Source organism: Desmodus rotundus, chromosome 1, assembly GCF_022682495.2.
Source record: "Desmodus rotundus isolate HL8 chromosome 1, HLdesRot8A.1, whole genome shotgun sequence".
NCBI lineage: Eukaryota > Metazoa > Chordata > Mammalia > Chiroptera > Phyllostomidae > Desmodus > Desmodus rotundus.
Genome location: NC_071387.1, coordinates 14,769,087 through 14,793,769, shown reverse-complemented (window position 1 = coordinate 14,793,769; position 24,683 = coordinate 14,769,087). Strand labels below are relative to the sequence as shown.

Genomic DNA, 24,683 nt, shown 5'->3' with positions numbered 1-24,683 from the left:
ACCAGCTCTGTCCCTCTTTTTCCCTTTCACCTAATAACCTCTTACATCTCTGCTTAGACATCACTTCCTGAAGAGCTTCTTCCTGGACCCTGAAGCCCATGTGGGTCCCTGCCATTTGTTCCCAGAGCACCCTGACTTCCACATGTCACTTGGCACAGCTTACTGGATTAAATTTCACTTGAATAAACATCTATCTGTCCTTGTAATTCAGGTGACTTTTATCTGGGATAAATGCTAAACCAGACAGGACTCTGGGCAGTAGGTATAAACTAGAACGGTGCTAGTCAAACTGGAATATATGGTCACCCTACAAATATGGGCATATCCTACAACTCTCCAGTTCTCTTTGTGTCTCCATCCCTTTGCACAGTGATTAAAATTCAGTAAATGCAGGATATTAGTTCAGTGAATGAATGTACTGGTTCTTTAACTAAGTCCTAAAGATAAGCTCATAGAACCTTTCTTCCTTCTTTCTTCCTTCTTTCTTCCTGCCTTCCAGCTTGTTAGTCACATTCCATGCATTCAGCCCTGTTTATTTTTTTCACTGGGTATACAAATAAACATGCTTTGTGTTGGGAGGATGGAAAGGAAAAATAAGTATAATATACTGAGCATCTACCATGAGTTCGTTGATTTAAACACTATTGTTTAGCTACCAGATCAATGAGGTAGTTAATATATTCACCTTGTAACAATAAGAACAATGAAGTTCAGAGAGGTCAGGTGACTGGACCAAGGTCACACAGCAGCAGAGGTTGAATGCAGCTCCAGGACTGTCTGAGCCCAAGCCATGGTCTCATCATCAAACCGCGAAGCTAACTGCCTCAGCTTTGTGGAGGGAAAGTGAAATAGAAAGCAGAGAAGCACGTGAAGTGCTGAGACTAAGGGTGAGTCCCAGTCTGTAGATGGGTGTAAAAGCTTCTCTGCCCCACAAATCTCATGCGCTTTATACATAAACTAAAAAAAATCAAATTCTAACTCATAGCCACCAATTGTCGAATCTTAGCTGCGCAGACACTTTGTTAGGGTTTAGGGATTTACAGTAATGAGCAGTCAAAGAGGGCCCCGGTTCTCTTTTCAGTAGAGAAGGTAGACATTAAAGAATCACACACTTATTAATTTAGGTTTCACAAGTATTTCATAGGAAAAATAGTGCAAGGACCTGACACAGGAATTTTTTCATCATTATTTTTATGGAAAGGGAAACTGAGGCAGGGTGGATAAATGATCAAATTCACATTGCAGAGACCTAACATTGGAACCCAAACCTACTTGACTCCAAAGACTATGTTGCTCCTTCTGCCCCCCTTTCCTTGGAACAATGGGATCACAAAGCCTTTAGTGGAACAGAGCTACTCCCTTGCCACTTTCTAAGCTCTGTAACTTCAGTGTCTTTGTATCCAGAGTGGATATAACCTTGGCTCATCTCCACAAACTTGTGAAAATTAAAGCATCTGAAGCACTTTGCTGAGTGCCTGACCCATGGCTACGTGCTCAGTAAACAGCAATTATTATCATCGTAACACTCTTAGGCAGTGTGGAGTTATTGACGAAGGTCTGCTGGTCCGTCACACACATAATGTGCTGCATTGTTACCTCACTTTTAACGTGGGCATATTTTTATAACATTCTCCCACTCCGCTACTCTACCACTCTCAAGCCCCTCAGCATGGCACAGTGATACCCAGGAGTGGAACGTGTGACCACAGGGTGGAGGAGTGGGGAGGAATGGACACTTGAGGATGGGTTTTGGGTCAGACTGCCGCGATTCCCGTCCTGGCTCCACCGTTTATAAGCTGAATGTTATTGAGAAAATGAGTGTCAGACTTCTGTGTGACACCCTCGCAAGAACCGCAAGGGTTTTAACAGGAGAACCTGCTCTCAGCTTCTCCTCTTTGTTCCTGGGAGCTGGTTCTCCTCCTCCTTTGATGCTGGCTATTCATCTCTCTGACTTAGAAGAACGGGAGCCCCTGGGCTCAGGGCTGGGGCTCTCCACTTGTCTCTCTACTCCCTGGGGAGTTTGTCTTCCCTCATTTCTTTTGTCTCATGTATATGCTAAATAATCTGAAATCTGCATTTCAAGCCGGGCCTCTCTTTTGGCTTCCAGACATCCCTCATGGAGATATATTAGAACAGATGATGGTGAATGGAAGCAGGGTGGTGAGTACCTGAGGTTTTATTACACTATTGTCTACTTTTAAAAACAACTGGAATTTTCCATAGAAAAGGTTCATTTTATTAACATGGTCAAAAACAAATTTCTGTTTATTATCCCCTTCCTTAGGCCTGCTCCTCACATGGTCTTTCTTGCCGCTGGGTCAATGGCTCTTTTATCTGTCCAAATGTTCCCGCTAAAAACAAGGAGCCAACCTTGCTATCCGATTCCTCTTCCTCATGGGTAAATTCTGTGGCTCCGCCTTGAGAATACACCCAGAATCTGGCCACCTCTTTCAGTGTCAAATCCTAGGACCAAGCTGCACTGTCTTTTACCTGGGCCACTGCAAAAGCCTTAGAACGTCTTTCTTTGCTTCCACCCTGCCCACTAACATCTATTATTCTTCACACCGCAGATGGAGAGGCCTCTTAAAAATATGAGAAACTCAAACCACACACTGGCTTCTTTCTCTTCTCACTCAGTGTAAAATCCAAAGCACTGTACTGACGTGCCTCTCAGGACTACACAAATTGCCACAGGGCCCCACTCGATATGCATTACCTCTATCTTTACAGCCTTTTCTCCTACCACTTGCCTCTTCTCTTTGACTATGTTCCATCCATCTGGGCTGCTTCTTGTTCCTAGAACATGCCAAGGGCCTGTGAACTCGCCGTGCCCTCAGCCTGGAAGCTGCGCCCTGGCTCTCTGCAAGGCTCACTGTCTCACCCATTAAGGACCCTACGCAAATGTAACCTTATCAAAGAGCTCCTCGCTGTCCAGCTCTATTTGAAGCAGGGTGCAGCCAAGAGGAGGACCCCAAGAAGGGATTTGTGATGGGGTCCAGAACTCGGAGTGTCCAGGAAATATTAGAAAAATGTATGTAGGATGTCCTCACCCCCACAGGCCTGAGCCAGGGGGAATGGGACACATGGAACAGGGCCATTCAGAGCTGTTTTGGGTAGCAAGAGCTTTGCAGCTAACCCCTGGCACGGTCATTTAACATATCTATAACCTTTAACTGGTTTCATAGATATGTTAAATAGCTGCTGTGGCCATGCTTTGAGCCAGGGGGTGGGAGTGACTCCCACCCAAGAAGGGACTGGGAAGCAACTCCCCCTGGTTACAAGGCCTGCATGAGAGCTTGGAGCTGATTGGCTCCATGCCGTGGGGCCACACCTGCTCGGACTTACAATGGCAGCCCAGTAAAGCTGGAAGAATACGGGGATGCTGGCAGGTGTGACTGACTGTAGGAGGAGTCAGAAATGGGGCTGCAAAGGAAGATGGGCACTGGGATTTAAACCTAGGTGCGGCAGCCATAGAGAGAGTAGGCCACATGGCTCTGAAGAAAACAGGGGGCCACACGGTTCTGGAGTGAATAGGAGGACCAAGAGGTTCTGAAGCAAGTAGACAGGGAGAGAACCACGAGGTTCTGAGGGGAAAGGAAGAGAACCACGCGGTTCTGAAATAGAGTAGACCATGCGGCTCTGAAGTAAATGGGAGAACCACGAGGTTCGGAAGCAAGTAGATAGATAGAGGTCCACGTGGTTCTGATGAAGGGAAAGAGAGGACCACAAGGTTTTGGAGGAGAAGGGAGAGGATCAGGCCTCTTTGGTGAAGTAAAGAGAGGACCATGCGGTTCTGAAATGGGGAAAAGGACCACGCGGTTCTGAAGGAGAGTAGAGAGGACCACGAGGTTTTGGAGTGCTTCTTTTTGCCACGCGGCTTAGGCAGCAGGAGAGACTTTGCCGGGAAGAAAAGGGGAGAAAGGACTCTTGCTGCTGGGCCATGAGAAGGTGCCACATGGCTTTGGATTAACTGGAGATTGCTGCAGTCACACAGCTGATGGTGCCGGGAGCCTGAATCGCGGACTTTTTCCTTTCCTGAGACACGGTACCCCGGACTGGGCACAGGGAGAGGGAAGGACTGCCCTTCTGTGGGTATTCTAGAGGACTTTAGTATCTTATTGAAGACATTAAGTCATTACTCTAAGTCTGTGTAACTTTTAAATAAACAATTCCTTTCCTTTTCACCAGTCTCTGGCATTGAGAGACGTCTTTCCTCTGGCGGCGGGCATTTCGAACCTAGCAGGTGGGCGTGGGGGGGTAGGAAACTCCAGAGACAGAAATGGGGGAATCCTTTCTGTAATAATTTATTGTGAACCACCCCCTGCCCTGCTCTGTAACATATTCAGCAGAATCCCCTACCTAGACACCCTAGACCTCTTACCCTACATTCCGCCGTAGTGTGACCCCTTCACATAGTATATATTACTTGCTGATTGTCTCCTACACTAGAAAATAATTCAGGAGGGTAGGGGTTTCTTTATGAGTTTTATTCACTGTTGTACTCTGATTCTTTCATGAGTGGTATACAGAAGTGAGCAAAAGTTGGTATACAGTTGTGAGTATGTGAAACAGAGTTTATTGTTGTTATCAATATTTGTTTTTGTATTATATATTTTTCCATATGAACCACCTTCTGATTGATATTCAATCAGTTAATGTTTTTGATTGAATAAAAGATACAACGGTCCCTGGTGCAGGTAAGTGCCATCTGTTTGTCATCACTGCTATTGTTACCATTGTTACTACTACCACCACCTTTATTGGCACTAGACTCCTGACACTTGTTACCTTGGTTGACTCACAGCAGCACACTGAGGTCAAGGGCCTTATTTTCCATGTGAGGAGACTAGGCTGATCACCGTGAAATCATGTGTGTGAGAGGCCCGGCAGCCCAAGAGGCAGAATCACGGGCCTCCAAACCCAGTTCTCTCCACCTCCCTGAAACGCCTCCTCTGTTGGGGAGGCGGGGGTGGATGGCATTCATCAGTGGGATTCCTATATTAAAATGCTGTCTGTGTCATTGCTAAAAGTTTGTCTATGGGAGGATCTTTAAGAGATATCACTAAGTGAGGAAAAAGTGAAAAACCAATGTATTTTATGCATCTCTTGTGAAACAGTAGGGGAGATAATCTTTAATCTTATTTGCTAGGATTTACATACCAAAAAAAGAAAACAGTGGAAAGATACCCAAGGAACTAATAAAAGTGGGTGGTGAGGGGGAGAAAACGGTGGAAGGAAACAGGAAAAGGATTAACCCTCCTCACTGGATGTGTTTTATATTCTTTTTGTTTTTGAATTTTGTGAATTCAATATCTGTAAAAAAAATAATAATAATAAGCCTACCAAATTGTCACAGCCAAGGGGAACCCAAAGAGACAGGCAAATAAAGGCAAGGCAGTGGCTAAGCCAGCCGTAAATTTCCCTCTCTTGACCGAACTTCAGACAAGTCCCTAACCTCCCTTTTCTTAGAGCATTTTCTTTTGCAATGTATCACTGTAAATTCTTCCTCTGCCCCTTTAACATGTAAATCTTTTAAGAAGCCTCCTGCCAGTGTTACAACCCAGCAATGTCTTTTTCAAGGACCTGGGAGCCACCACTTTGGAATGTAATCAACAAGGAGGATAGCAGAAAAATGCATTTGCAAATTCCAGAGTAACTGCCCATGCGCAGGACATGTCCCTTTGGCAAGCCCTACAGTACTTTTCCACTTGCTCGGGGCAGCCGTGAAAACTCTCCTGCCCTTTGTTTCAATGGAATTGAGCTCAGACTTCTCTTTCCCATTGCAATGGCCTTGAATAATGTCTTCCTTGCCTGTTTGACCTTGTCCAGTGCACTTTTTGCTTTGATAGTCACAGCACCAGGTAAGATCCTGGATCAGAAAAGACAGTAAAAGAACATTCGGTAAAAACTGAGGTATTCTGGATAACTGACTTTATTCAAGGCCACTGCAATCGGGCTATTGCAATCTAACAGACTTAGATAGTACCCAAAAGAAGTATATATTCTTTTCCACTTTATACCAATGTTTGACTAGATGAGTCTTGCTCAGCTTGCATCTCCAGAACCCAGCACGTAGTAAATACTCCATGTACATTTATTGGTTGAATTACAAGGTTGAAAGACAATGTAGTTGCAATGCAGTTTAACATTAAGCTAGGTTTCCACCTCCTTTGCAAATGCAGCTGCAGCAGGCCTGTAGGGCCTCTGGGCTTGTATATTCCCAGTGGCTGGGTCCTCACTAACTCCTTTGATGTGGTTTGAAATGAACAGAAACTTGAAGGGGCATCTCTTGGTGTAACTCTGTTCTCTGAACTATGAGATGGCAAGGAAGACTAAGCCCTGTATTCTATTCTTTCCTTGTACTCTAGAAAGCATCCAAAAAAATTAAAGCACCTTCAAGGTCACAGCCAGCACCAGGCCCCTCGCAGAACACAGAGAGCTGCCTGGCTGATTTGAGGGTTAAGGTTCTTACAAAGTGGTCAGGGATATACTGAATTAAACAGGACGGGGCTACCCAAATGCCTGTAGCTTCAGCTCCTAACTTGTGCCTGCTAATTAATTGCATACTTAATGGGCTCCTCTGGGGATCTTAGGAGGCATAAAAATAAATGCTCCTGCTGGACCCTTAAGAGCCACCTTTGAGGTGTTCCACTAGATTATCATTAACAGTAATTATTCAGTGGTGATGTTACATAAAACCCCAGCCACTGCCCTTGCAGCTTTCTGTATTAATTCATATCCAATATCCGTGATCACAGCTTTCATTAGAATTGTTACTAAGTATATTTCTATTCAGGGCACCTCCCTGAAATGGAAATATTTCCCTAAAAATTAATTTTCTTGATACACACGTGTGGGCTGACTAATGTGATCTTAGAACAGACACACTTTTTCGTTTCTCTGGGAGGAATACAGAGAAAGTAATGCCGATGAGTTTGCACCCACATGGTCTCCAGTGTGCCAGGAGGCACACTCCAGCAGAAAAATTCGAAGTAAGCAGTAACTCACACATCCTCAGATTCAGGTTAGGAAAATGTCACTAACATTTGCACATGTCTTTACACTTTACAAAGCATTTTAACCTGCCTCTTTTCATCACCTCTCCCTGGCCACGATAATTCTCTTCTAGGATTGGAATTATAATGTTCCCTGATTTAGTGGGGAGCAAACTGGGCTTAGAAAGGTTATAAGACTGTACAAAGTCATAGAACCATAAATGGTCCCCCTACTGTGGTCCTTAAGTAATGTTTCCTGATTGCATGCCCATCCTTTGCCATGGTTCATTTCTGCAAGCCCATGATCCCCCTGGAAGCTCATGTCTGCAGATGCTCTGTGCTCTTACTTCCCCGGAGCCCTCTCCTACCTAGCTCACTATAAATCATACCCTCTAGGTGTCAGCCAGCATCTCTTTCAGGGTTTTCCCTGCCTCTCACCTCTACCACGTCTGGGCCAGTGGCCCTCCTGTGTAAGAGAAAGAACCTTGACTATCTCCTTCATCTTTTCATCCCCAGTGCTTAGTACAGCACATGCACTGAACAAAGCTCTTCAAATGAGAACTAGAGTTAACAACCAGGACTGGACCTTCTGACCCCAAGTGTGGTCCTTGGGCATCATCCCACTCCCTCCTCTAATTAAAAGAAAACAACAGTAACAGTAACGAATGACTCCGGAGGCGCTATGATTTCTTTAGAGAGTAATATACCAGTGTTGCCTTAGCGTAATGCAAATAGAGTAAAATTTCAGTGCTGTGGCCTCCATTAATTAAGGTTCCTAATGCTTGGCCAGGGGTTGGGCTGGCTTGTATCTTTGGAGTGTTTATTTATAAAAGAGATTGCTAAGCACATTACTACATTAGCCCTGTAAACAAGACCACCAGGAAAGGCAGAAGATACTTAGAAGAACAAACTGCCTGGAGTCACTTTGGAAGCATGTTATGACCAAACAATCGCTGTGCTAATTACAATTGCTCTGCTAATTACAATCATTGGGCTAATTACAATCTTTCCTTATCTGTTCCGAAGGTCCCCCATTGGACTTTTCCTTCTGAGCTCTTAGACCAGCCTGAGTTACGGCCTGCCTGTGAGTGCAATGAAATCATGGCTCTTCCAAAATTGTCTCTGCTTCAGATGCCTCAATGATTCAAATGGGCTTCCCCCTCCTCGAAAAAGAACAGAGTCTAGTCAGGGATTTTGAAGCCAGAAAACTAGAAACAACAAGAAGAAAAAGGGAGGGGTAGGGGAGAAGTGAAATGGACCTGGTTGCTTTTGTTGTTTTACCACCTTTTGCAGACTAGAGACACATTTTTAGGTGAGTTGGAGAACATTCAGAATATACTATGTATAATTTCCTTTCCTCATAAAATGACCACATTTGGTATATTCAGAGAGGCGAACATTGAGAATAAAACTGTAAAAAATTGAAGTGGCTGTTTTTCTCCCTTCTCCTACTATAATTAGCGAGAAAGATTAGAGAGGTCTTTTTTAAAATTTATTTTCAGAGAGAGTGGAAAGGAGGGAGAAAGAGAGGTAGAGAAACATCAATGTGTAGTTGCCTTTCACGCACCCCCGCACTGGGGGCCTGGCCTGCAACCCATGCATGTGCCCTGACTGAGAATCGAACCACTGACCCTTTGGTTCACAGGTGGGCACTCAATCCACTGAGCCCCACTAGCCAGGGCTAGAGAGGTCTTATTTAAGCATGGATTGCAATTCAATACCCTGCTCCCCATCACACCCCAAAGTAGAAGGCATCTTTCATTAGGTCCTAATTTTATGATTTTCTTCTTATCCTCAATTAAACTAATGTGGGCGGACAGTATGAGAGTTTTATCTTAGCTCTTATAATGATAAAATTCACCAGGCCAATGTCCACTCTCAAATGGATGTTCTCCTACCTTCCTGGGAGTCTGTCTTCACCTCTGACCTGAAGCAGACTGCAGCCAAGCTCTCCACTGGAAAGTACCTTCAGCTGCACCAAACCATGGCTGGAGAAGCGCTGCAGGCACGCGGAGAAGGCTCTGAACTGGGCACCCAACTGTGGCTTCAGGACAGCGCAGTGAGGACAAGTGCCTTCCGCACTGGCGCTGCTGCTCAGAGCGTCCCTGTACCACCAGTGAGCAGAACAAATGGACAGATAGATGTGACAATACATTGTGCTGTTATGCACTAATGCTCTACATTACGCACTGCAGGCCAGCACTGTCCACCTTGGCCGCTGCATGCAAATCAAAAACACAAGCTCTGTACTTGGTCACTCTGGAGGGAGACTCCTTTGGGACTCCACCACGCTCCAATGCCACTGGCCTTGGGATTTGGTTCCTGCTTTCAAACAGGCAAAAGGAGGAGCAATAATCCTTCTCCAGTCTTGGGCATAACCTAGGCTCAATCTAGCATCACGTTCAGTTTAGCACCTTACTATTCAAAGCTGATCCTCAGACCCAGGAGTTCATTTGGAATGCAGAGTCTCAGGCCTTACCCACAACCCACTGAACCACAGCCTGTATTTCAGCAGGATCCCTTAGAGATCTGGATGCAGTTGAGAGTGTGAGAAGCACTAGTGTGAGTCATGCGTATTCAGTTCTGCTGTAAATAGATACATGGAAAATCCCTTCCTTTAGATAAGATTTTCACGCATGATGATGATAGCTGATTCCTGCTCCCCTGCACTTTGAGGACCACATGGTTGGAGACCATAAGCACCTGCACGTGCCCACACTGTGTGGAGGCTGTAGGGTGGGGAACAGGGAAGACCTTGAGTCCTGGCTCCATCACTCTACTGCTGTGAGTCCTCGGATACCAGACCTCACCTCTCGAAACTTCACTGTTCTCATGTAAAAAGTAGGACAGTCAACCTGCTCTGTTCACGTGTGTCATGGGAAAAATATCTCTCCATACTCCTCAAAGACAGGCTTTGAAAAATAAAGAAAAAATAGTTTTACACTATCAATCACATGTAAGGATATTGAGAAATGCCCAGAGGATGGGATGAGCTGATGAGACAGAAAGGAAATCAGGAGAGGGAGTCAGTGAGCACGACTCATGTGCAGACAGACCAGTGGGGCTTACTGGTTAACTGTCATCCTGCCTATTTAGATGTGCCGCTTCCAAGCTATGTGGCAAATACTGTCCCGGAGGTGGGAGATGAACTTCTGGAACTGGTGGATCTGGGCCCAGGCCCATCATCGCGTCCCACACAGGACACACAGGCATCTAAGTCCCGCATTTCTAATTACGTGCATTTCACGGTGGACCATTCAGACCGAACAAAGAGGCTACCCTGTAGGACACAGGTGATACAACACATCAGTCTGCAAGATCATGTCTTTCCAAAGGCTGGGTAAACACCCCACAAAGAGGTGACCCCGGGCTGCTGCCCATTCCACCCTGCTGACTGAGCTATCTACCCCGACAGACCCACAGAGCATGAAGTGCTGTGTTTCTGTCCCTACCCTGGGCACTTCACCAAAGCACTGTATTCACCAAAACGTGCGCTGGCTGAGGATGACTATGGCTCCGGTCCAGAGGTGAGTTTTGAGGAAATACAAAAACAGCAAAATCTTCATCTATCGTACACTTCTGGAAATGGGGGTGGAGATACAATTGAAGGAAGAGAAAACATATTTACTGACAGCCTGCTGTGTCTAGGAGCTCTGCTTATTAGCCTGTTAAATCTTCACCACAGACTTCTCAGGATATTTTGAGGTAAAACCCAGTTTTACAGTTGGGGATCTTCAGGTTGAGAGAGGTTAAGAGATTTGTTCGAAGCCACATAGCTAGGAAATGGTTGATGTGTAACTTGGACCCTATTACTGACACCCTGACACCCTGAGTCGGGTCCCAGCCATGAAAGGGGTCAAGTTCCTGCAGAATCATGCACAGGGGGATGGCCTTGGCCTAAGGTTCTTTCTAAGTTATTGATGCAGCAGCCTCCTATGGTGCCTGGGTCCTTCCTGTCTGTGGAAAACAGGGACAGCGTAGGCGTCAGTCTCACTTAATCATCAAGGCACCACCAGCAATTGGGAATTATGGTTACTCTTCCTAATTTAGTTAATGAACTAGCGTGCCTAAGATCACAGAGTCGACAAGTAGCAAACCAGGACTCCAAGTCTAATACCGGGTATCTTAGACACAAGGCCCGGATATCCCCCGCTTGCCGGATAATGTGAGGCTCCTGGGAATCTGGTGAAAATCACTTTCCCAGTCTCCAAAGCTGGGGGAAAAAAATCACTGATAGGTCTTGGTGCAGCCCCAGGTGATGGGCAGAGTAGGAAAGGCTTCATTAAGCCCCCGGCCATGGGGTTTGAGAAGAAAGAGAAGAAAAGAGTGCTGTGTTCTAGCTTGAAAGCTCTCAGTCTTTGTGTAAGTTCTGCCTGAACCTTAATTTAAAGAAAAGGCAACAGAAACCAGAAGGGGAGAACGGCTGAGGGCAACAGAGCAGGAGGTGGCAGGACAGGAATGGAAACTCAGCTTTCTGATTCCAGGGCCTACGGTACACCAGACACACGCAGCACATGCGGCATACGGTGTCAGGAAACCCTGGGGACATGGAGACACAGAAGAGAGGGTCTTCTGCAGCCAGCCAGAGTCAGAACCCAGGAAGAATCACCCCTTGACTCCTGTGATTCAGCCTCCAACTTCTGTCCTCAGTCCACTTCTAAGATCTCGCCAATGGTCCCCCTAAAAGGTATCACGGAGCTGAGGCTCCAGGTGGCTAGTTGAGGATTTTGCCAAGAGCTAGAATATTACTGCATAGCGTGGCTTGGGAATAGTCTTGGAAATTGAACGCTAATGCCACTATTAATTAGCAATCTCTCCACCACCAGCCTCCTTTGCTTTCCCTTGTTACAATAAGATCATGGTGTACTGCAAAAAACCCAGGCCTGAGAGTGCAGAAAAACAGTTTCTAGGTCTGGTTCTGCCGTTAATTGTTTATGAGCCTTGGCCTTGGCATTACCATTTGTAGAGTGTAGAGGCTGGATCCTATGTCTTTAAGCCTTCAGTGTGGAGATAGCTAGTACAGCCCAACATACCAGGGGTTGGAATCCTGGCTTATTTATTTACTAGCTATATAATTTTAGGTAATTTACGTAAACATTGTGAGCCTCAGGCATCTCATCTACAACATGGGTTGGGGTACTCTCTACAAAATATTCCCCAAGGTTCTTCCATCTATAAAGTCTACGGTTATTTGGGAATTAAATGAGGACATTGACAAAAAGAGAACAGCAGGTCTTCCTACAGTTTTCAGAGGTGATCATATGAAGGTGGAGGACGCTGGGAGCCGGGCAGGCACCCCACTAAATGGGCTTTGTTATTACACCCATGGGCTAGCAGCATTTAGTAAACGGTATTGATGTCCTACACATTTCTGGGTCTCTGCTTCTCAATCTGTGATAGGACTGAATGTCCCTGATCAACCTTCTGAGGGGCGCTATGAGCATGGAACTGGATTTGACCAATGAACTGCAAGTAGCATGTCATCTCTAGGGGGAAGTGAGGAGAGCCGAGGCTCTTTTCCATTACTACAGAGTCCATGGAAGCACACAAGCCTGGTTCTTCTGTGTGCCTGGATTCCCAAATACCATAATGACGGGGGGGTGTGGTATGAGTAACACATACACCCTTGCCTGGGAAGCCATCAGGGTTTTGAAGTGGTCTGTTATCAGGCACAACCTAATACATTCTGGTTGCTACATCTATTTTCTTTTTTCTTTCTTTTTTTTTTTTTTTTGGAAAGCCAAGTTGTTAAGGGCTACTTTGCAATAGGTATTGGAAAGATTAAATGCGAAAATAAAGTATGGGGTAGAGGATCTGCCACATAAAAAACTACACATGGTTAAGCAGGGGGAGGGAAATGACAGAAGAGAGTGGAAAAAAAGGATCCAGAGCAGCAAGGACAACTATCGCCCAAGAAGGCACTAGAAAAAAAAAAAAAAAAAAGCTTTGGAGGCCACTTAATAAGACGGGACTCAGGACCTGCAGCTAGGGAGCAGGTGTGTCACTAGCAAAAGCCAGCCTTCCTTAAATCCTAAAAGAGGGCCCTTCCATCTTACCAGGTGCGGGTTGGTGGTGCCTCCACCTGGAATCACACATCTTATCCCAAACTGTCTGCTTATGCTGTTCAATACGCACATCTGAGGAGCCGACCAGATTGAAAAGTGCCGTCCTAGCAAATCTTTCATGAGCTCCTTATGCTTTCTGTAGGTCATTCCTGAAGAGTCATGAGCAACATCCGCTGCAGGCAGAACTGCTTTATTTTTGATAGGGCTTTCGCAAAATCTACCATTCTAATCTGTTCAGCCCCTATGCCCAAGCAACATCTCCTCGCTGCAATTTCTGAGACTCCAGGCTCAATAATAGTTCTTGCCTGATGTTTATCTAAATCCAGGCAATCTATAACCAAAGTTGATCTTTCTTTCATACAGGAATGAGGTAGGATGGATGAGGACAGGGAGGGGAGGAAGAAAAATCAAACAAATCAAAAAAGCATCAAATACCACCAGACTTTGATGAGTTTATCTCATGCCAACAGCCTTCCAGTTCCCTCATTGATCAAGAGCTCAGGGGAGGGGGTTCTGATAGTGACCCCGCATCGTCATGCAGAACAACACAGGGCATCGAAATGGATTAGTGCCTGCAAAGCAGAGTATCATTTACTGGGCTCAGAGGCAATTTGGAAGTATGGTCTTTGACTATTCACGTTTCCACAGAACCCAACAGTTTACTGAAGGCTTTGATGTCCATTCATCTCCAGCTAAACTTGATTCCTAATCCAGGGCTCTCTCCTAGCACCAGCCAGTCTCTTAAAATAACCCTCCTTCCCTCCTGAAGATAAGTTCCCTTGTGACTTTACTATGACCAGTGGGTCTTTTTTCTCTATCATTGCAGGTCTCTCCTTGAACCTTCCTCTCTTACACTCCTTTCCAAACCTTTCCCCCACTGTCCCCTCATCTCTTTAACCCTGTCCCTGATCTACATGGCTTTAATTCTTTCTATGCTTGTCCTTCTCTCCTCCTGTCACACAGACTCTTACTGAATGCCTCCTCTATCTTGGTCTCGCCCCCCGGTCTCCACGTTGTCTCTCTGCTTCTCTTTATCAGGACTACTCTTGCCCTACCTCTGCCTTTCTGTGTGCATCTCTTAGTGAGTGCCACCCTTCATCTTCATGCACGGTGGCTGGCTGGTAAATCCTGGACTTGTCAGGGTTATAAACATCTCTACATGCTCATCTGCAGCGACAGGCTACAGCCTGCATGGAGCAACCTGTTGAGGTGGCCAGGATGGGATCATTGCAGCATCTTGCCCCTGGGGGTGCCTCTGCTCCCGTCCCTCCTCAGTTAGGAATCTGACATCTTTCCATGGCACCTGGTCTTCCCTCTCTGCTGACAGCAGGGATAAACCAGGTGGCTCTTCTCACCACATGCAACTAACAGGTATTTAGAAGTTATATGCATCCCTTACGACACAACCTGAAACCAGAAAAATGTTTTGGGAGTCACAGATACTACCTTTTAGTCTCTGAAGGGACCCAAATTGCGATGAGCATTGGACACATTATATTCTTTCCTGGGCCTCAGTTTCTCCATCTGTACCACAAGGACGTAGTTCTGAACTAGTTAAGCTTTAACTGCGTGCCCAGTTTGGAAACTTAGAATGTAAGACTTTTTGAGAAGCAGAAATCCAGGTTGCTTTTTTGGAGATTCTAGAGAGGACATAGAATGCAGACCGGTCTTCTCTCAGCAGTTGCTGGGTGTGGGATCCAGGCAGGGGCAGGGGGAAGAACAAAGCAGAGTTGTAGCTGTCACAAAGGAGACTCTTTAGCTGGTGGAGAGTTTGCAATCCCGAGCCAGAAAGTTGTCAGGAAATGAGGCATATGGCAGGCCAGCTGGTGGGGTGCCTGCCGGCTACTCTGGAGGGCTGGACTAGAGATTACTTGGAGGAGAGAGGGAAAGGAGGAGAAGAAGGGGAGAAATGACAACTGCCTTTGATGCTGAAAACTTTGCAGGACTAATTTCTGGAACTTGGAGGACAAGGGAGCTGCAGATACCCCCAATCCTCCCCCCAACCCCATGCTCTGTCTCATGAAGGGGCTCATGAAGGGAGACTTGAAAGAGATAAACGTAGACTCATCAGAAGCTGCACGGTGGAAGTCAACTGCCTTAGCATGTGGCTCCAAGAGCTGGCATGGTCTGGAGAAGGAAATAATGGCAAAGAACATTTAACCAAAGCCAAGGATGATAGAGCTGAAGAGAAAGGGGCTACTGTAATATAATGGTAGTCTGGGGAGTTCTCTAAATCTTGAGGCTGTTGTCAAAGAGAAAGTGGGGTTTCTTCACTCTACTCCCCTCCATGAGCAAATCAGGGCAGACACAGATCCTGCCTATTCACAGAGACAACCTGAAACTGAATGGTTTGGGCCAAGGAACAGAGAGTTTGAGGCTGAATAAAAACTCCCGATGGGATAACATTCTGTCTGAGCCTGAAGACTCACAGGCCAGCCCAGGGAGCCAAGCTCTGTCTTGCTGAGCAGCGCATGGGTAGTGGGAAGGCACGCAATCCAGTCCATCAGGAGATCTGCAGTCATGGGCTTGTTCTGCAGTGACATGCCTTGTGGCCTTAACCAAGTCCCTTCACATATACAATGAGATCCTTGGGTTCCATGAAGCCCCTTTTCAATCTAGCATCTCACAATCCAATGTGGATCCTCCTTTTGGACCAAGTTAATCTTCACACATAGAATGAGAGCTAGTGCCTTTGACCATTTATCACAAGTAGCCTCTCTGGTAGTTGCTGTAAAAAATCAAACTATATAAAAGATACATGTGCCTAGCATCTGATAAAACATCTCTTTTTAAAGAGGAGGCAAGAAGACTCTGCTTGTCACATGTGGGACCAGGATTTGGAGCCGAGTCTGCCTGGAGATCTGTTTTCTCAACTCCCCTTCCTGCGTATCCATCTGTCTGGGGTTCTGTGGGCTCCTTCCTGGACAGGAAAATGCCCCTCTGGCTCTTCTCTGTCTTCAAACTCCAATTCACAGGCCTCATCCTCTGAGAAGCCCTTTATCAGGAAATTGGTTACATTTTTATATACCTATAATGAACTATCAGAAAAAGAAAATAAAAGAAACAATCCCATTTACAATTGCATCAAACAATAAAATACCTCGGAAAACATTTAACCAAGGAGGTAAAAGATCTGTGCTCAAAAAATTCTAAGACACTGAGGAAAGTAATTGAAGTAGATACAAATGAATGGAAGCATATACCATGGTCATGAAAATGTCCATACCACTCAAAGCAATCTACTGATTCAAGATAATTCCTATCAAAATGCCAATGGTGTTTTTCATAGAACTGGAACAAAGAATCCAAAAATGTACATGGAACCACAAATTATTCCTTGTAATTCCTTTCAAAAGGCTTCACATGGGAACTCTCCGGAGACCCCCGGCATTCCTTGGAACACCACATAGCAAATTAAATTTCCAGACATTTTTTTCAATACCATGTGTTATCTGCAAGCTTATAAACTCCTTTCTCTAAAGCAAGGGACAATTTCTTTATTTTTTTTTCTTTTGGGTCCCACATAGCATTATCCTATCCATCATAATATTCAAGACAATTTCAGAGATTTTATTTTTAAAATACTGTAGAAAACCAGTATTTTACAATCTCTGTATTGAGTAGTTCATCCAGATTGTCCTTAAATTTGTCCGAGAGTTTTTCCAATAAGGTGGCATTCCACCTCTGCTTGAGCGTCTGAGTAGTACAAAGCAATTTGCTGGAAATTGGAGGGCTTGACTCTGCCACTAAATTGCTGTGTGGCTGCCAATCACTTTATCACCTTTGATTCCTTCTTCAACCTTACCCTTTTGCCTGCAACTGCTCATTGGACCTTGTCCATTATACCTCACAACTATCTGCCAATATTCCTTTTTACCTTCAGTAGTGTTCCCATCATCCTGCTTGAAGTCACCAACAGTCTCGTGTGGCTTCAACAACAGACACCTAATTGACCCTCCATTTCACTCTTTCCCACCCCGCCCTCACCAGCGTCTCCTTCCCAAGCAGCTACTATGAGGCTGAAAACTACAGCGCAATCCTGACATGCTCTCCTCCCTTAACCATTTAAGAGTCCTCCCATTTGCTATGAGAATAAAAACTAGGCCTGCAAGACTCCCATGATCGGCCACTGCTTCCTGCTCGGGCCGGGCTTCACTTCCTACCTTGCTTTCCTCATCTGCTCAGTGGCAACCTCACCAGACTTCATTCCCTCAAGTCAACCAATTTGACTTTTCCTTCTTAGAATATCTGTCTCTGCTTGGAGCCTTTTCCAAGGCTAACTCCCCCGCATCTTCCAGGTGTTAGTTAAATAACTACTTCATCTGCAAAGTAGACTCCAAAGCCTTATTATTGTTCTCTAGTCCAACAGATGTGCTCCCTCCACTCTCTAAACTAAATTAGATCCTGCTGTTAATTGCTTTCCTGGAACCCACAACTTAACTTCATCGTACCTACCACAAATTAAGTGAACGCAGAAGATCACAATCACACACACACACACACACACACACTACCTAGCACCGCAGGGTACGGATCCATTTTCCTCTCATTTTCCATTGTATCCCAATTTACCAGCATGGTACCTGGGGCATATGAGATGCTCAAAGAGCATGTGATAGCTACATAGGTGAATGATTTTAGGGAATTCACGGTTCCATTCTAGTTCTCTGAAATAGGAGATAATGAGGTGTTGAATTAGAGAACAAGAGCGAGCCTTTGGAGTCAGCAAGACTCGCATCTCTCTCAGGAGATGGTGACCTTGAGAAAATCACTTTACCTGGCTGGTGTTAACTTTTCTGTTGTAAAATGAAGGTCACAGTGCCTCAAAGGGTTTTACTAATGAAGTTTAAATGGCATTCTCCTGGCCCCCTCACCTCCTGGAAGGGGGGTTTGGGAATGTCACTTAACATTTCCATTTCTTATCTGTATGAAGGGGATAATAATAGCCCCTGCTTCCTAAGACCCTTTGAGGATTACATAAAATAATGGATTACACGGGCTTAGAATGCTCTCAGCATGTGCTGAAGAAATGTTAGCGGCTATTATTGTTGTTATTATTATTATTATAAAAGCCTGATATATAGCAATTCTTAATAAATAGTAGCTAGTATTACCACTCCTACTGCAATTACCACTAATAATAATTAGATGATGGAATAAGGATGGTGATTATTGTGATGTTTCTTATTAGTTCTGATTTCTGTTGATATAACCTCAAATGGTGGGAAGAATCCTGCTTTGTGATAATATCCTGTCACATATTCATGCAAAACTGTCTGAAAGTATCATTGTGTTGTTAAAAAGATAATAACTTCTTATACATGGAACAATTCTTCTCACTCTACCATATTATGGCTCTTCAGATTCTGAGGCATGAATACCTCCCACCCAAGGTCTTTCTTCCCCAGATAGAACAGCTCCAGTGTCTCCGACTTTCCCAGGAAGCCTTTCACAATCGGACTGCCTGTCTAATCGTCATATAATTTGGCCAACCCAGTCCCCGTTCTGTCTGCTCTCATAAGAGAGTAGTCTCATCTTTTAATTCCTCATATGCCTCTGCATTTGTTAACAGGGAGACAGGCCCTTGACATATTGTTGGGGGAAAAGCCGTATCTAACCAGCTTTACTGAGATTTTGTGCGCATGTGTGTGCATGCACAATGTGCAGATAGAGAGAGGAGGAGGGCGAGAGAGCGGTGCTGTAAGAATGTTCAAGAAAACGTTAATTCTGTGTATTTATGGGTGAGGGTGATTTTATTTTCTGCTTCATTAAATGTCTTTATTTTTGAACTGCTTGAATAGTCTACACAGGACACCTCTTTTGTAATAGACTGAAAGATTAATTATTTTTTAAAAAATCCATTACCTGTACTTACGGGATGATTTAATATTAAATTTAAAATATGTAGACAGAGTTAGAAAAATGGGATAAATAAGGGCTAGGCTGGTGGAAAAGGAACCTCGTGGACTGAATTGTTCTAACTTCTAACACCTCATAGGTGGGTATCGGCGAGTGGGAGATGCTTGCCAGTGTAAAAGGGCTCTATTCAATGGGTCCCGTAGCTCCTCCCCCAACCATATTTTGGGTAACTCAACCAATGAAGTGCAAGTGTCTGCCCCATACCTAAAGGTCATCTGGAAGACTTGGCCTTGGTTCACATGCTGAGTCCGGTTGTTGTAACCATGTAGCATCTCTCCAAAGAGGGTGTCGTTGAATTTGGAGTCAGCTTTGAGGCACTTGGGGCCCTCGCAGACATCTGAGAGCATTAGGCAGGATTTTCCATCAGGAGCCAGCTTGTACTCCTCCACACAACTGCGTGATAAAACAGAGCCGAGAGTTAGCTCCGCGTGCTGGGTGCCCACACTGGACGTGACCTAAAACCAAGGCCTCTTTGGCCTGCAAAACAGGTCAGAGTTTAGAAAGGGAGACAGCTATTCTGGCTGGAGTCTATCTGGGGCACAGGTGCCTTGAGAAAAGCACATTAATCCTGCAAATTGGTAAATTCGAGGAAAGTCATTTGTGACGTTTTGGCAGAGTCGAGGGGGAACCCAGAGCGCACATCCCCACACAAAGCAAAGTTAAAAACTGTTTTCCATGAACACACAGACTTTTAAAAGCATGACAGACCAATTCACTGGGAATTATCAACTAGTTCCTCAAACCAGAATCTATTCCCAGTGAATCTGTCGACGAAGGCTGAAGACGATTGCAAAAACAAGGTTTTTATTGTGCTTGTAGCTCGGAGGTGATCCTTCCAGGACCACTGACAGTGCGTGTGCAGCTGCTGCTGTTTCTGTTCAATTAGCTACGTTAGCAGCCTCTGCTGGTCTGTAACTACCCAAGCCTGACAGCAGACGGGCCCTTTGAGGCGGGATGGGCTCCTCGATGGACCAAACAGGCAGCTGAATGGGATGTGGAAACAATACTTGCAATTTTGAGGTTTGCAGTAGGAAAAAAAATCTCTCAGAGAGGCATGGGGAGAAAGGAGGAAGCAGAAAAATTGGCCCCTGAAAAATCAACCCAGAAACCGGAATTCTTTGAGCGTCCACCTCTTTGTGGTCCTTTGCTAGGCATTAGGGACAGGGTGCACGTAATAAACAAGAGCCACACAACTGGAGAGATTATGTAAACATCATCTTTGTTCCCTTGGACCTAACTGATCCCCTAGTAAGTCATTTAACTTCTTCCATCTCATTCCCTCATCTGTGAAATGGGATAGACACTCCTATTTTACCTTAATTTACTAGGGTGCTAGGAGGTCTGTTGGGAACCGCCCTGCCTGGTTTTGGAAGCTGTAACCCCAATGGCTAAGGCTGAGTAAAAGACCTTGGGACCATAAGCCACTAAGGAGACAAAGCTTATCTTCCTGGCAGGGACCATGCCTCTGCCCCCTTTACTTTACCCTGCTTGGCCCCTGGTGGATGACTGGTTAGCCAATGACAAGTAAGATTCCTCAAGGGAGGGATGATCTAAGATGGGCATGGTTGTAAAGGAGCCCATCAGGGAAGGACTTGGGGGACTATGGATAAAGGGGGTGATAGACCCTCACCCCTCACCTTTGACATAGCCTGAGTCCTCATTCTATCTGTAAAAAGTCTCCTCATTTCTTGGCTGCCCGCATCCCCCACCTGACTTAAGCCTGAAACAATGCCAGAAGTGGGTGTGGCCCTGTACTAACAAGGGCAGGTTCCCCAGGGCCATCAGGCCTAAGAAAGAATGCATAAAATCCTGTGCAACCTGCTCTGCTAATACCCTCAATTTAAATGATAAGGGTCCAAGCCTGAAATGAGTTTGTTTCCCAAAGTCTTATAGCCCTTTAGCTAACTGACCCTGACTCAGAATAAGCCCTCAGAGTTCTTTGAATGTTATCTATTGTTTGGTCATTACAGCCTGACAAGGATTGATGAGCTTTACCTGTATTCCTGTGCGAATTGAACCCAATAAAAGTCCATTGAGGAAAAGGCTCCTGGCCCTTCTCTGAGAGACTGGACATCTTTCCTTCCCAAGCAGATCATGCCTTGGTATACTTATTCTTATCTGTGACAGATTGGGGGGTGGGAGGGTGGGGCACAGACACAGCACCCCCCACAGAGGTCCCATGATACATTGGTAGCAAAAACAATTAGAAATTGCAAGGCATTTAACAAAAGAACTATAGTAATGGTGACAATGGTGGTGTTTCTATTTATTGAGCATATAATGTCCACTGGATACTTTGCATATCTTTTTTCTAACCATAAAAAAGGTCTCAGTTCTGGTCATTCCTGCTTTTTACACAGAAGCAGAGTGAGGAGCCAAGAAATAAAGCATGTCACACCATAAATGGCAAAGCTGGCATTCGGATCCAGGTCTGTGTAACAACCAAGGCATCTTTTTCTACTCTTGTTTCTCCAAATCCAGCTGTTACTATTTACAAGATATGACCCTGGTCAGCCTGTTCCTGTTGCAGGCAGTAGAAAGCAAGCAGTCTCTTGTTTGCCTTTCTTCCATGAGGTGGAGCAAAGATCTACTGAATCTGAGTCCAAAGACCCTCAGGCACTCACATGAAAGAAGGAAGGGTCTCTGTGAGAAGGTTTGGGTAGAAAATCTTCTCAGGTTGCAAGAACCGGTAGCTGGTACAAAAGACGAAAAACCCAACTAAAGGCAGAGCCAAAAACTTGACCCAGGATGGCTCCAATGAAAAGCCAGGAACACCTCATGCACGAAGCAAGCTGTCACTCTTCTGCTCTCCTCTACCCCCCAGTTTATTGCACAGACACAGTTATTATCTTCCTAGTGTTTACATGCTCTTGCCCAAAGTGCAATGGAAAGATCTTAGAAGGCCTGTCCTGGTGCCCTGGTCAAGTCGACTTTCCTTTCTTTTGCATTTGTTAAATTAAAGTAACTCTCCTTTCGTAGAGTTGCAGTTCAGACAAAAGTGAGTTATATAAACATACAGAGAACAAAGTAACTCTCCTTTAGTAGAGTTGCAGTACAGATAAAAGTGAGTTATATAAACATACAGAGAACATGAGTGATGAAGTCTGAATCCATCCATTTACGTTAGGAGGTTACCAGCAAATGTGAGAAATAGTTTATTAAATAGAGCTGGCTCTCAATCTTCTATGTGAAGATTGAGACAAACACACACACACACACTCGAATAATTACACTTTTGTTGTAAATGATTAAATATTATTGGAGTCTACAGAGTAAAATGTGGAAGTTCTTCACTTCCCATTCCACATATATTCTAACTTCCTATTCCAGTGCTCATCATTGTTAACTATTATGTATTCTTCCAGTTTTATTAATGTATTTAAAGATACCTATTAAATACATTAGATTGATAAAATGGTCTGTCCAGGAAATATCCAACCATGTAAATGAGAAATGGAGACATTTATTGAAGAAGATACAAGAAGCACTGTACAGAGGACAATGATGCATAAGTCCCCATCAAAGTTGGCACCTTGGGACTTGGCACAGTTCCCTCAATCGCCATCAGCTGCCCTGTCATATTTTCTTGAATCTCATCAATGGTCTGAAATCTCTTCCCTTTCAAAGGTGATTTTAGTTTTGAGAAAAACCAGAAGTTGCAGGGCACCAAATCTGGGCTGTAGCGGGGCTGAGTCACCTGGGTGATTTAATGTTTCACCAAAAAACTCTGTACCAGACGTGATGCATGAGTGGGCACATTGTCGTGATAAAGCTGCTAATCACCAGTTACCCATTGCTGCAGCCTTCTGAGTCACCTGAATAGTTTCCAGGGAGGAATGTTAAAGCTGAATGTAAAATTTGATGCAGATTTGTTGCTCTACTTGCTCAGTCATTTTGAATGTGACAGCCACACAGTACACATGCCCACTCGACAGCATCTACCACCCCCACTAATACAGTGAAGTCATCATTGTTCACGCATGTGCATTCCAGTCTACTCTCCTTGGCTGCCAGGTTACATAGATGTCCCACAAACCATTCTCATTATATTAACAATGGCTGGACTTTTTCTGGACAGAATATCTAGTGAGACAAGAATTTGTACCTAATACTACTTCTTGAACAACTTTTCAAATCAGCATTCACAGAGATCTATCTTTTTAATGGCTATTTGGCATTGCACAGTATAAACGTACCATAATGCTTTTAGCTAATCTTTATTGATAGACACTTGGGTTGTTTATAGCTATTTGCTATCACAAACAGTGCCACAATAAAGATCTTTGTGCATATATCACTGCACTTGGGTGTGTTTCTGTAAAAGAGATTCTTAGAAGAGGAATTGCTGGGTCAATGATTTAGGAATTTCAAAATTTGGATAGATCTAAAATGACTGTCTGAAGAGACTCTACGAGTTTACAGTTCTGTCACTGATGAATGAGGAGCCCGTTGCCCACATTTTTCATGTTCATTAGGGCCAATTTGGGAAGGAGGAAAATAACTCACTCGTATGTGGATTTGCATTTCCCTAATTACTGATAGGTTCATCATCTTTTTGTGCCAGGGTCATGCACATTTCTCCTCCTGCAGACTGTCCCGCCACATGCTTCGATCGTTGTCTATTGTAATGCTTGTCGTTTTCCTCACTGGCTCATACCTGTTTTGCAAATTTTGTGAAGTGACCCTTTTCCTTCCATATATATTGAAATTTTCTTCCAGTTGGTATTTGTATTTTAATCTTGCTTTTGACATCTGACAGCCTCTCTAAAATTTCAGAAGTCATTGCTTCTGAAATTTGTGCAATGCTTAGGGAACTATAAATGATGAAACATCTTTCTGTATATTCTTCTAATACATATAGTTTTCACATCGTTAGTTATTTAATCTGTGGAATTAAATTTTGTGCGTGGTGGAAGTGGTTATTTTAACTTAATTATTTTTATAATAAATAATAATTATCTGAAGGGCCCATCTTTTCACTGGTTTGAAATGCTATTTTGTCATATACTACATCTCTATGTATTTCTGCAATAATTCTACCCTAGTTTAATTACTACAGCTTTATGTATTGTGGTTTGGGTATAACAAAGTAAGTCTCCTCCCCATCACGCACACTAATTTTCTGTTCAAAGTTTTCTCACTGTTCTTACTCATTTTTCTCTTTAGATGAATTTCTGAGTGGGCTTGTAAAGTTCCTTGTAAAACCCTAGTGGAATTTGGGGTGGTACTGCATTGCATTTGCAGAGTAAATTGGAGGATTGTTTAATTATTTTTTTCCTTTAAGAAATGTGTATTGACAGCCAACTCTGTGCTGGGCACTGCTGACCACTGTGGCAGACATGGCGTCACCACGTAGGGTCCTCTTCCTGGACATGCACTGTAGACTCCGGTTCTGAGCCTCCCTTGCAGTTGGGTTGGAGGGACCATGTGACAGGATTGTGAAGGATGGAGTCTGTGCTGAAATGGTACAAGTCACTGGCACACCCAGCTCTTTCAAACAGTCTGTGTGTCTCCCAAGCCCTCTCTTCTCTTGCTATGACCAGCTCGGAGACCCGGTGATCTAGATGCATGCTGCAGGATGGAGAAGGCTGCCTGATCACAGTGGACCTTGCATGGACAATGCACTAACCTTCGTGTGCAAGCTTCTGGTTTGGGAGGGTCCTTTGCTAGCACACTATAGCTTCTCTTACCCTGACTGATGCGG

The 24,683-nt window shown here is 44.5% G+C and overlaps 1 protein-coding gene across 5 annotated transcripts in view; it reads right to left on the bottom strand.

Annotated features, from left to right (window-relative positions):
* ASTN2 (astrotactin 2) overlaps positions 1–24,683 on the bottom strand; it is an 813,615-nt gene that overhangs the window by 283,509 nt on the left and 505,423 nt on the right. For all 5 annotated transcript variants that reach the window (XM_053921242.2, XM_053921245.2, XM_053921243.2 and 2 more), the window contains one exon: positions 19,184–19,372. In XM_053921242.2, the coding sequence (XP_053777217.1) occupies positions 19,184–19,372 (189 nt within the window). The remainder of the gene's footprint in view (positions 1–19,183; positions 19,373–24,683) is intronic.